The sequence below is a fragment of the Anneissia japonica genome, unplaced genomic scaffold, assembly GCF_011630105.1.
Source record: "Anneissia japonica isolate Jap-2015-1 unplaced genomic scaffold, ASM1163010v1 scaffold287726_len2788222_cov184, whole genome shotgun sequence".
Lineage (NCBI taxonomy): Eukaryota > Metazoa > Echinodermata > Crinoidea > Comatulida > Comatulidae > Anneissia > Anneissia japonica.
The window spans coordinates 714224-725904 of NW_022705125.1; the positions used below are offsets into that span (position 1 = coordinate 714224).

The 11681-nt window shown below is 34.4% G+C and overlaps 2 protein-coding genes across 2 annotated transcripts in view; both read left to right on the forward strand.

The window, feature by feature from the left end:
* LOC117105349 (DNA-directed RNA polymerases I, II, and III subunit RPABC2-like) overlaps positions 1-3508 on the forward strand; it is a 4550-nt gene extending 1042 nt beyond the window's left edge. The window contains exons 3-5 of the mRNA XM_033246472.1: positions 1855-1988; positions 2331-2402; positions 2810-3508. Coding sequence (XP_033102363.1) covers positions 1855-1988; positions 2331-2402; positions 2810-2903 — 300 coding nt within the window. The 3' untranslated portion in view covers positions 2904-3508. The remainder of the gene's footprint in view (positions 1-1854; positions 1989-2330; positions 2403-2809) is intronic.
* Positions 3509-4014: 506 nt separating this feature from the next.
* Positions 4015-11612, forward strand: LOC117105348 (transmembrane protein 145-like). Its single transcript, XM_033246471.1, has 14 exons — positions 4015-4817; positions 4987-5064; positions 5259-5339; positions 5645-5752; positions 5894-6059; positions 6543-6614; positions 6707-6856; positions 7042-7120; positions 7497-7666; positions 7836-7992; positions 8173-8293; positions 8473-8568; positions 10694-10774; positions 11010-11612. Exons 2-14 carry the CDS (start codon positions 5038-5040, stop codon positions 11130-11132), a joined length of 1431 nt encoding a protein of 476 aa, XP_033102362.1. The 5' UTR covers positions 4015-4817; positions 4987-5037; the 3' UTR covers positions 11133-11612.
* The last annotated feature ends 69 nt before the right edge of the window (positions 11613-11681 follow it).

An 11681-nucleotide genomic window follows, 5' to 3' on the forward strand; every position in this document is an offset into this window, starting at 1 on the left:
CCCAGGTATCCCTTTTTGGCAGAAAATATACAATGTCATGCAGATTTTTGTATAATCGGCTCCCTTTCAATTCATGTTCTTATTCATCTTTCACTCTATTTAGACCATCCCACATTCGCATTGTCAATTTTTCAAATGTGTCTCTAGTTACTCTCTGCGCTTTTGATCATTTATTTGAAATTAGCACATTTTAAATATTTTAATATTATTACTATTATTATTATTATTATTATTATTATTTTTATTATTATTATTATTATTATTATTATCTTACTAGTGGGCCCCCCCCCCACATTGAAAAACGTTCCGCCAGCCCTGGTTGATACAATGCATACGTACTATACTTATCAAATTTGGGCTTGTCATGCAAAAACCAGCATCAGTGACAAAAATACGACAATTTTGTTTGTTTGTTTGTTTATTATTTATTGCCCTCATTATTATAACATCAAAACAAAAAAATCATGTACATAAATACACAAAAATGAGAGCAAGAGGATAAACCTATAAGCTCTATTAGCTTGTTTCCATAGGTCCTAAACCAATAAAAAGAGAAGCAAATAAAAAATTTAAAAAAAAAAAATTATGTTTTTATTAAATGTTTTTTTTTAGTAAATATTTAAATGTATTATGGTTTTCAATTTCCCTTAAACAATTTTGCAATTCATTCCATTTTTTTATTCCATTATAGTAAGATTTTTTGGAAACATAAAATTTTTTGTTACACCTCGTGTTCTATAATTGTCTTCTTAATATACGTCTCCCTCCAATTAAAGACCAGTTTTAAGACCGGGGTTTCCATGGTCTTTAGCAGCTTTGGTCTGTAGAACAATAAAGATAAAAGACATAAGTTAATTTGGGACCACAGAAAAGTTGGTCTTTAATTTGAGGTGGTCTTTAATTGGAGGGGTCTTTAATTAGAAGGAGACCTGTATTCATATTCTCCTAGTCCAGTCCTCAAGGGTACAAAAAGGTGTATCCTGAACATAACCTTTAAAATGATAGGTCATTTACTGGAATGTACATACTATTGCCAAAGATGTAAGTATTACAGCTTGCTTCTCCGTACTACAGTATATAGTACTGGCACATTCTTATGCTAATTACTCAGTTTAACAATTAGCGACAGTACGCTGGTTTTGAGATGGCAAGCCTCATTTTATAGGTGTAATTTTTGCCCTACCTGACGTGGAAATGTACCGAATACTCAGTACATTTGAAAACACCTGCGAAAAAAATCGCAAGTTGTTCTCGGGTGGGACTCGAACCCACGATCTCCAGATCACTAGCCTGGCATCATACCTCTAGACCACCGAGCTTGCGCCTGATGGCCAGGGTTGAATTCGAGTCCAAGTAAGCAGCGGGTACTGCAGTGTTGATAGTAATTGTTATTGTCGTGATGGAATAATAGACAATAACTGAATTTGAGTCAGGCTCCTGACGCAAATCCAGTTATTGTCTATGAGTCAATAACTGCTATTGTCTATTATTCCATCACAACAATAACAATTACTATCAAGCCTCATTTTAACTTTTATTTCCACACTAAACGTATCTAGAGAAAGATACAAACATTTCCCTTAAAAACATGCTGTTTTTCATGAGCTACAAGCTTAAATAAAATAGAAAGGTCAGTTTTCAATTGTTTACTTCTTATATTTGATTTCAATTGAAAATTAAAACAAGAAACTATGTTTTTTTTTATGTATTACAAAAAATAAAGTTACGCAGGTCTTATAAAGTTTAAAGCTTCCAATCACATTTATATAAAAAAATATGATATCTGAAACTGGTTGTGTTTTGTTTTTGAATACATTTGACTAACAATTTCAATTCACTTTTTGTAATGAATAGGAAGGTGATGAAGGAGAACATATTGAAATACTGCCCTCTACTGACAGTCAACAGCCATCTGAAAGAATCACAACACCATATATGACAAAGTACGAACGCGCTAGGGTGCTCGGAACAAGGGCATTACAAATAGCGTATGTTAAGTGTTTATTTTAGTTTGAAAGTGATTTTTTTTTATAACTTTGAAACATTTAAAACAAAGGTAAAGATTGATTGATTGATTGATTGATTGACTGGTTGGTTGATTGATTTATTTATATTATATTGATTGCTTGACTGATTGATTGATTGCTCGGAACAAGGGCATTACAAATAGCGTATGTTCAGTGTTTATTTTAGTTTGAAAGTGATCTTTTTTATAACTTTGAAACATTTAGAACAAAGATAAAGATTGATTGATTGATTGATTGATTTATTGATTTATATTATATTGATTGCTTGATTGATTGACTAATTGATTGATTGATTGATTTCAGTATGAATGCACCAGTGATGGTCGAACTTGAAGGGGAAACAGATCCACTTGAAATAGCTATGAAAGAACTGAAGTGAGTATCAATGTAGAAAATATCTATTTCATTTCATTTCATTTTATTCAGCAATTAAAATCAAGATTACTTGAAAATAAAACAAATACAAAGAACAGATAAAAGTACTTTTTATAAAAAATTAAAAGTACTTTTATAATAAATTAAATTAAAATACTTTTTATAATAAATTAAATTTAAAAAAATTTAATACATTATATATTACTGATATTGATCAAAAAGGAGAAGGGACAGGAGATAGTAACTAAGAAATTCATTTCAAAATAACATTTTAATTTTGAAATGTATAATACTGTATTATGTTAAATTATATGTTTATTTTATTAAGGATGTTTTGTTCGAGCTTTAATTTTCTTGTGTGGCTTTAGTTACGTGTTCTCTAACAAGATCATTTTCTTATCATTTAGAGCAAGAAAAATTCCAATTATCATTCGGCGATACCTTCCAGACGGTAGCTTTGAAGACTGGGGTATAGATGAGTTAATAATTGACCAGACATGAGTGACCATTTTGGTGGTTAAGCTAACCAATTTACACCTGCTGCAAACAATTCTGGGTGATTGTACTAAATAATGAGTGACTGCTACAACAAACTGTACCAATGTGTAACCTGAATCCTCATTACGACTAAGCTGTGCCTACTGTAAATGTTCCAATAAGTGCAGCAGCACTTATAACATTTTTGGAGGCTTCAGAGTGGCGCTTATTTCAGAGAATGACATTTGTTACACATTTTTGTAGTGCTATAATGGTACCTTCATGATTATATGCATAAGCCCATTCGATATTTTGTTAATATTAATCTGTGAAATCTAAAATCGGCTAATAGTTCCTCCATGATACAAAAAATCAAAGCATTTACTCTTAATTAAGCATCACAACATCTGTTCTTTAGTAAACGCTGTGGTGCCTATGCAAGGGAAATGGAAATAATTTTGGTATGTTGCCTAATTGAGAGCACCGTTTATTTGAGAGAGGCGTTTATTGGATCATTTACAGTACTGTATAATTATTGGCTTTTGTTTGTAATTTGTATAAGCCAAATGAATGACATTTCCACATGAAAAAGTAACATTTTTAGTAATAAAATTTTAAAGTGAAAAAAAGTTTAATTTTTTTTTTTTATATTGTGAATAGGAAACAAAAGTTTGTGAGATAAAATTAGTTGAAGCTTGGTTTTAATTCTGAATTTTATCTCAGAGATTCTGGATCTCTTGATGTTAGTTTCGCTCGTGGCCTTGCACACCCTTGTGTCTCAGTCAGAGGAGGCGGGGGTTGGGGTGGTACTATACTCATGTTGTATGATTGGGGTGTACATAATTATGATTATTTAAATTTGGCATGACATGAATGAAAACTGCACAGATAACGAGAGTAAGGATTGGGAAGACTTGACCTAAAGTGGTCCAAATAATGTTTAAATGTTGATAACGATCCTGCTTATCATCATTAAAATTATTACATTATTATTACTTTTCAAATAATATAAATTTTAGGTGTTATTATTTTTATTGTCATACTGTAATTATATATATATTTTTTTTTTATCGTTATCATCATCGGAACTATTACATCGTCATTATGAATCATATTTAAAAATTTGCATGGCGCCACCTACGCCATTTTATGGGTTACTTTGGTTACCAACTGGTTACCAAGGCGTCACTAAAGACAAACTTTGCGCTAGCGTACCTTTTCCTTTTTCTCATTGGCTAGCCAGAAATGCGCTAATAACGACGTTGCACGACCTCCATGTTATATACATACCCAAGCGTACGGTACCATCTCATGGCATGCAAGAGATATTTTTATCTACTTAGCCACAGAACCAAAAGGAATAGCACAGACTGTCAGTTGAAATAATATTAATGTACGTAATTACTTTGTACATTTCAATGGCATTTATACACCAAGTCCTCGTCATACGGCCTGTGGTTTGTACATGTTCAAGAAATGATAACGTTCAAAACTACTGATAGTTCTGACATGCGCAAAAGAGGCGTGGATAAACGCAGCGTGAGCGCAATTGTCCGCGCGCGTGCTCGTCACATCTTTCATTGTTCTTGCCTAGCGACTGTGGAACATATACATTCGATCTGACAGCGGAAAGGTATATAAACCCCCGGTGTTTAGCGGTTTCCCAAGAAACTTCGTTTTACTACTGACTAGTAGACTTACTTCGTACCACTGGATTTTTATATCTGCAACTCAATCAAACTTTTCGTACATACTACAAGTAACAAAGACATGAAAATCTTTGCAATACTCATAGTGTTTACTCTGACTTTATCGGCGACGTCTGCTAAGCATCTTGATGGCGTTATTAACTCTGGTCAGGTAAAAGATTTGACTACACGCCTTGTTTATTTCTTTTCTACAGCTTAATTTAAGACGTCGATAACGCAAATTGCTTAGGTAGGCCTATCCTTTTTATTTGTACGATACAATTCTCTATTACAAGCTTTGATAAAAGTTTAATAGTTTAATTGCGACGTAGTGGAAAACGATTAATTTAAATTCAAATATAAATGACATAGACCGACTTAGACTGGTAACACACAGTCTAAATTTATATATATTTTAGGATTTTGTGTTCTTGACTCGGTTTGTTTTCCAACCTGATGAATATGGCGAGATGGATTACACTTTCACATACCCAACGGTAAGATATGCTCTTTAATTGTTTTGATGTGCTTATAATTTTATATCTTAATATTGTAAGGTTTTCTCAGTGATATCTGATCATTGTTTATAATTGGGACTATATAAATCTGTAATATTTTCAAAATTCTCAATGTTCGTTTTTATTCAAAAGTGTATTAAACTAGTAAAGTGTTTGATGCTATTATATTGTAGACCGAATGTTGTTATCAAATGCTCATCTTCAATGACGAGCCGGGACAGTGGCCATACATAAGAGATCACGAGGATCAGCTGGTAAGATAAAGACCTGTCCAGACTATCAAATTTTAATAGACAAATCATGTGACATGCCTAAATATGGGCAAACAACAGTTTTTTTTCTTTTGGTCAAAGATAAATTTATAATCTGGAGAGGGCTTTGTATTGTACATTTTAAAACAATTAAAACAAATTTATCGAATAAACTATATTATTTTCAAAATGTCACTTACTGTGACAACACACCAAGACCAGGCATTTAATTCTAGGTTTATATACCACATAAATCATGTATTTGTTATAGTTTTAAAATTATATTCTCATTATTTATATTTTTCTAGGATTGCTTGGACAGGAAAGAATTAATTCCTGGTCACTACAATGGCAAGGTGACACTCAGCACCTCACAGAACTGTGACATCCGAATCAACGATAACACAGGGGCAGAGGTAAAGAACAACATATACTGTATTTGTTTTTATTATTTTATGTCTCATTTGATTAGTCGTAATTTAATTAATATTGGAGGGGTTCCCCCTTCCCGTGTAACCAAAGACAATAACTTCTATATAAAATATGCATACACTTAGGAATTTTACTGCCATGGTACACGTCACTTTGACGTCATCAAGGAACGCTGGTGGTACATTGCCATTGCACACTGCGGTGGAGATGGAATTAACAACTTCAAATACAACATCGATTTGTATAACGGCAAAACAGCATTTGACAAGAACTTCTCAGCTGACGAACGATGTAAGTCTATTAAATTTGTTTTCTTCTTGTGATTTTGTGATTTAATACAAGTCCAAATCTTAAAGAGAACTACAGTAACTATTGTTTTGGTCCCGAAGGTGTCCCTCTGTATTATTACAATGGATCTTTCCGCTAAGCCACCTCTTGGATATTGTTGCTAAGGTCCACAGATTGACAGTCTAAAAACCAAGGTAATTGCCTTGGTAAAAACATACGCACACACCTGCATTTTTGGGGACAACACGCGTATTGCGGGCCCTGTTCTGATTGGTCTAATGTTAAATTTGATTGACACTCCACGTATTATATAATGTCACAGCCCAACTGGAGCTGGAATAAACTGCCTGTAAAAGCTGGTGCAATAAATTATAGTAAAATTTAGTTTTAGGTATAAAGTTTATGTTTTACAGTATTTTATTCATGTCAACATACAAGTCTACAAAACTATTTCAATGTAATTTTTTATTGTACTTTTGCCTACAGACATTCTCCAAACTGACATAGCATTCCTTGGACTTTACCTGATCATATGTGGATGCCTTTTGAAATGCAGAAGTAAGTTAAAACATTATCACTTATCATTAAAAAAATACTAAAAGCAAATAGATTATGTTGCCGTAACAGACATGATAATATTTTAATTGTAGAGCTGATGTTTCAGCGTCGAATGTTAAACGCCATCTATCGACTTTTCTGTTACTCGTGTTGCCTGCAGACCATTAGCCTTCTTTTCCAGACCATTGCTTTAGGAATGTACGCCAGTAATGGTGTTGGGTTGGAACGTCTACGAAAACTTGGTAAGTTGGTCGAAACAAAAAAAGTTTAAATAAGTTACAGATGTTGTACTCAGATTTACATTTAAATTGCTGCCAGAAACGTAAGCTGGGTAGGAATGGTGATTTCTGTTACAGTACACTAAAATAAGAAAATTGAAAACGTCATTAACATGACGTTATTTTATTGGGCTTATATTTCTTTCCAGGCGAAATGATATCATCCGTATCGACTCTCCTTTTCGTCCTGTTACTCATCCTCGTAGCTAAGGGATACACTGTAACTCGGTATGTAAACATATAAGCCTACTTTTTAAGCCTGTTTTTCCCTTGCGAATTTATTCACGCGAGTCGAAAGCGGTTGTTCATGCGCATGTGTATGTATTCACATTTCTATCGGAGCTTCGCTTCAGCGAACTCGGTAGTTCGAACTGTTCCTACTTTTTGCGAAGCGAAAAAAAGTGCGCAACCAATCAGAGCTCAGGAACCGAACCGAGGCCTTCGATTCGCGCGAATAAATTGGATATTGGAAAACAGGCTTTAGGCTATTGGCGTAAGTTTACTGTATATTAAATACAAGGAGGGCCACAATAAGGTATACCCGAATATAAGCACAAATTGCACATACTCGTGTCTTACTCTTATGTTTTGTTGTCATTTACAGTGCTCGCTTGAGACCGATTACCAGTCTTAAGATTGCAATCTTCACTTGTTTTTACTTTTTTGCTTACTTTGGACTTTACGCCATGCAACAATTGTTCTACGACCCACGAGATGTTGCTAATAAATACGACTCATTTGCCGGACTTGGAATCGTCATCATGCATTTTATTGGTAAGAATAGCATTGGAAAGAGACAATGTAGGACAATGTCCGGTCATATAGTTTATTTGAATATTAAACTACCTATTTATTACATTAAAATTATTTTAAAACACGCTGTTGAGAAATAATACTTGCTGATTTAAGAGTTAATTAATGAATATGGACGGATGCATTTTAGGACTGGCTTGGATGTACTACGCTTGTTTCTTCACCATTAAACATAATCGTAGTAAGGCTGTGTTCTACATCCCATTCATTGTCATCTTCACGCTCTGGTTCCTCGCTAGCCCCATCACCATCTGGATGTCGAACGAATTAATTGCAAAATGGAAACGGTAAGATCCTTATAGTCTTTCTGTTTTTGTCAAATCCATAACTAGCAGGGTGATGGCAGTGACAATGTTCTTCAGTATAGAAGGACATTATTCTCCAAGATTATCGAAGTACAGTATCTCTACCCATATTTAATAGCACTATAGCATGAGTTTTAAACTGTTATTTTTGCTTTTCTTCAGAGCCAAAATTGTCAATGGACTTGAAATGATTGCCATATTTTATGGTCACGTGGTATTTCTTCTGTTGACCCGACCTGCTGCCAACAACCAATACTTCCCATTCCATCTGACTATAAATACGGTAATTCTTCCATAGAATTATACAGAATAAACAAAAGTTAGGACTCTGAAAGCATCGGTTGAATAATATGGTAATAGGTAGGCGCTTTATTATTATCTTAAAAAATAATTTTAGTGAAATTTGTAGCAAGCGTTTTACTGTATCATGAATGGCAATTTAATTGTTTCAATTAAAAACAGGTTGGCATAATGAATGACGACGTCACTGATACTAGTGAAGCAACCCCGGCACCACCAGTGTTCTCATCTCTATTCAATGCCACTCAAGCCAAATACGTGAGTAAATTAAAAAGTATTTTTTCCAACTTTGAAGTTGTGATATCAAGTGAAAACCGAAACAAAAAGAGTCAAATATAGGCCTTTGTAACACATTCAAATGAAAATGTATAGTATCAATAGTAAAACAGAATGTTCAATAATAAGCAATTATAATAGTTGCGTATCATACACTAGTGGAAATTCAGGCCCGTAGCCAGGGGGGGGGTTTTATGGTTCGGGCGAACCCCCCCTTTTCTAGCGAATTCCCCTGTTTTCTAGCGAACCCCCTCGAATTTTTGAATGAGTCCCACCCGTTTTTAAATTTTAGCCTGCATTACAAGCCTACATTCATAGGATATGTCAGCTTTAGAAGTTCGGAGATTTAAATTAAAACGCAATTCCAGCAAACCATGACTTTACGATGGCACACATAAGAGATGGCAAACATCGATAAAAACACGGCTGCCGTCTCAACTTTCACTTGCCTTTGGCTGAATGTTTGTAAGAAATGTACCAACCGGTAACGAAACCGGTCGCCGTCTACCTAGAGTAAATGGTGCCACCAAACGAAGCTAAAGTTTTGCGACTTAATCCACCAAATGCAAATAAAGTTTTGCGACTTAATCACCTAAATGTGGATTGTATGGTTAGTAAATTCCATAGCCATACTGTCCATCGCACACACTAAACTATGTGCTGATGGAGCATTTTGGGGAAATGGACTCTCCTTTTTTTTCCATCCCAAACAAAATATTATTAATAAATCAACATAGTCCATCTCAGTCATCATAGCCAGTCTCAAAATTAGGCTAGGAAGTTTGTTTTAAACAGCAGACACGCTACAGAACGGAGTGCGTCAAAACGAGTGTTTGTTAATGTTTAGTGATAAAGAATCATGAAACGTTGTAGAATAACTGACTTTTTTTCGTCCGCTGTTGCAAAGAAAAAAACGACAGATAGTCCTGGTGGGTTATTGATTTTAAAATCAATTAGCCTAGCCTAGATGTTGACTAGCTAGATTCGCTCCTTGTTCATTTAGATACATTTAGAACGTACTACAGGTAGGCCTACTAGGCCTAGACTTTTGTTGTAAAAGTTGAAGTGCATGCGCCATAGGCCTATATTTAAAAAAATACATTTTGTTAATTATTATTGGTTGGCCTGGGACGGACCTAGGCAGGCAGGCCAGCTTTACCGTCGGAAGTCCTGGATTCGACGATGACGTCCGTGCACGTTTACAAACGCCATTGATTAGAATGAAAATAGACGCGCTAAATTTCGGGTTTTTTTTTTTTTTTTTTTTTTTTTATGATAGAAAGAATTTATCGAACATTTATCTACATAAAAACAAGAATAATATTGTAGAAATTGTATTTCTAAAGATGCATGTAATTCATATTTTTTTTGTAGACAATAAATATTCAGTAAGATATACTAAAAACGATTATTAATTCTGAAATGTGCATCTCAGCTATTATTAATCAGTAGGCTATGTATTATGTTATAAAGTCTTAAAATAATAATTTCGAACTATGCTATATTTTGGGCTCTGACTTAATTTAACGATGGCCCTATCAGTTGTAGTAATGGCAGTATTTGTGCTTTTTTTTTTAGCCATGTAGTAAAATAGTACTATTATTATGAGAGTCAAGAAGAAGTAGTCGAAGAAGAAGAGGGGGAAAAAGAAGAATAGCTTTTTTTTTTTGTTTTATAATAATAAACGTGTTGAGTATATTGATATTGATTATGCGATGAGCTTTTTTTTTATATCTTTCGGTGTGATTTAAACATGCCAATTCTCAGAAAATAATTTCTAATTTTATTATATTACCACCTTTTCATTACATAGATCTTTTTCAAAACATAGACCAAACTGCTTTTATAACATTATTATAGACCCATTAAACACAAAAACTGCCACCGTGGCTCCAGGCACCTGAACCCCACCAGGGGTGGCGACAGCGGGGGGGGGGGGGCGGACTCTAATATCGATTTAATAAGCCTTTGAAACCTCTGAATTGTCAAAATTTTCGGGGGCTTCACACCCAGGACCACTTTTGGAACCTATTAATTGAAGCTCGACCACGCCCACTTTGCTTTCGTGGGGGAAATCTGGCAAAAATTACCTTTTGTCTGTTTCCAGGTGACGGAATCTGAATGCCAAGAAACTGTAAATGAGTCACTGGTCGTACCAATCAACTTCAACAGGCATACATCCAATGGGGTTAGTATATAATATATTATTAGTAGGTCATAGACAATTGAAAGCCAATATATTATTTGAATATACAAAGTGATTCAAGATAGTAAAATACTACTCTAAGTATCAAAATGCACGCCATCGTGTCGGGATTCAAAGTGATTCAGTTTTCCAATATTGTGTAGCCAACTAGGCAATGCGTTTATCTTACAACATTGTTAATAAATTATATTTATATATGAACTTGTTTTTATTGCAGGATGCTACAGTAAACAGTCCGCCTTCTTCTAGCGATGTCAAACTCTGCCTGTCAGCCAAAGATGCCGCACTTTTACCCAAAGGCCGTTTTATCGTCGTCAAAGCTTTTATTGAAGAAGTTTAAATTCGTAAAGAACTATCATAGGGGGAATTTTGCATTCATTTGCCACATTGGAGTTTACCGCGTATTTTACATTGCTCTCAGCTTAGTTGAATTTTCATAATCTATAATAAATTTTTTACAAAGTCTTCACAATAAATTAGATGTCAAATTTAAATATGTATTATGAGTCATGTTTTCATTCAGTTTCTGTTTCTTCTAAAAGGTACACATCAGTAGTTCGACTGAAGAATCGAAGGATAACAACACCGTTATTCACAAACATCCCTATCACACCACATTTCAGTGACATCAGATCTCGTCCTGTTCTTCAGAAACAGATCTTCCAAAGCTTGTTCCATAAAATCGCTACACTGAGGCTGTGACAGTGCTTTCACTGCAATAACTGTCCCGACACAATCGTGGAAAGGCTTCCATGATTTGACCGATAAATTGTCTTCTACGTAATCTAGCTGTCTAGCGATGGCGTGCAGCGATCTTACAGATTCCATGTTCATGATATCATACAACCATATACGGTTTTTAATAGAAAAAAAAAAATATATATATATA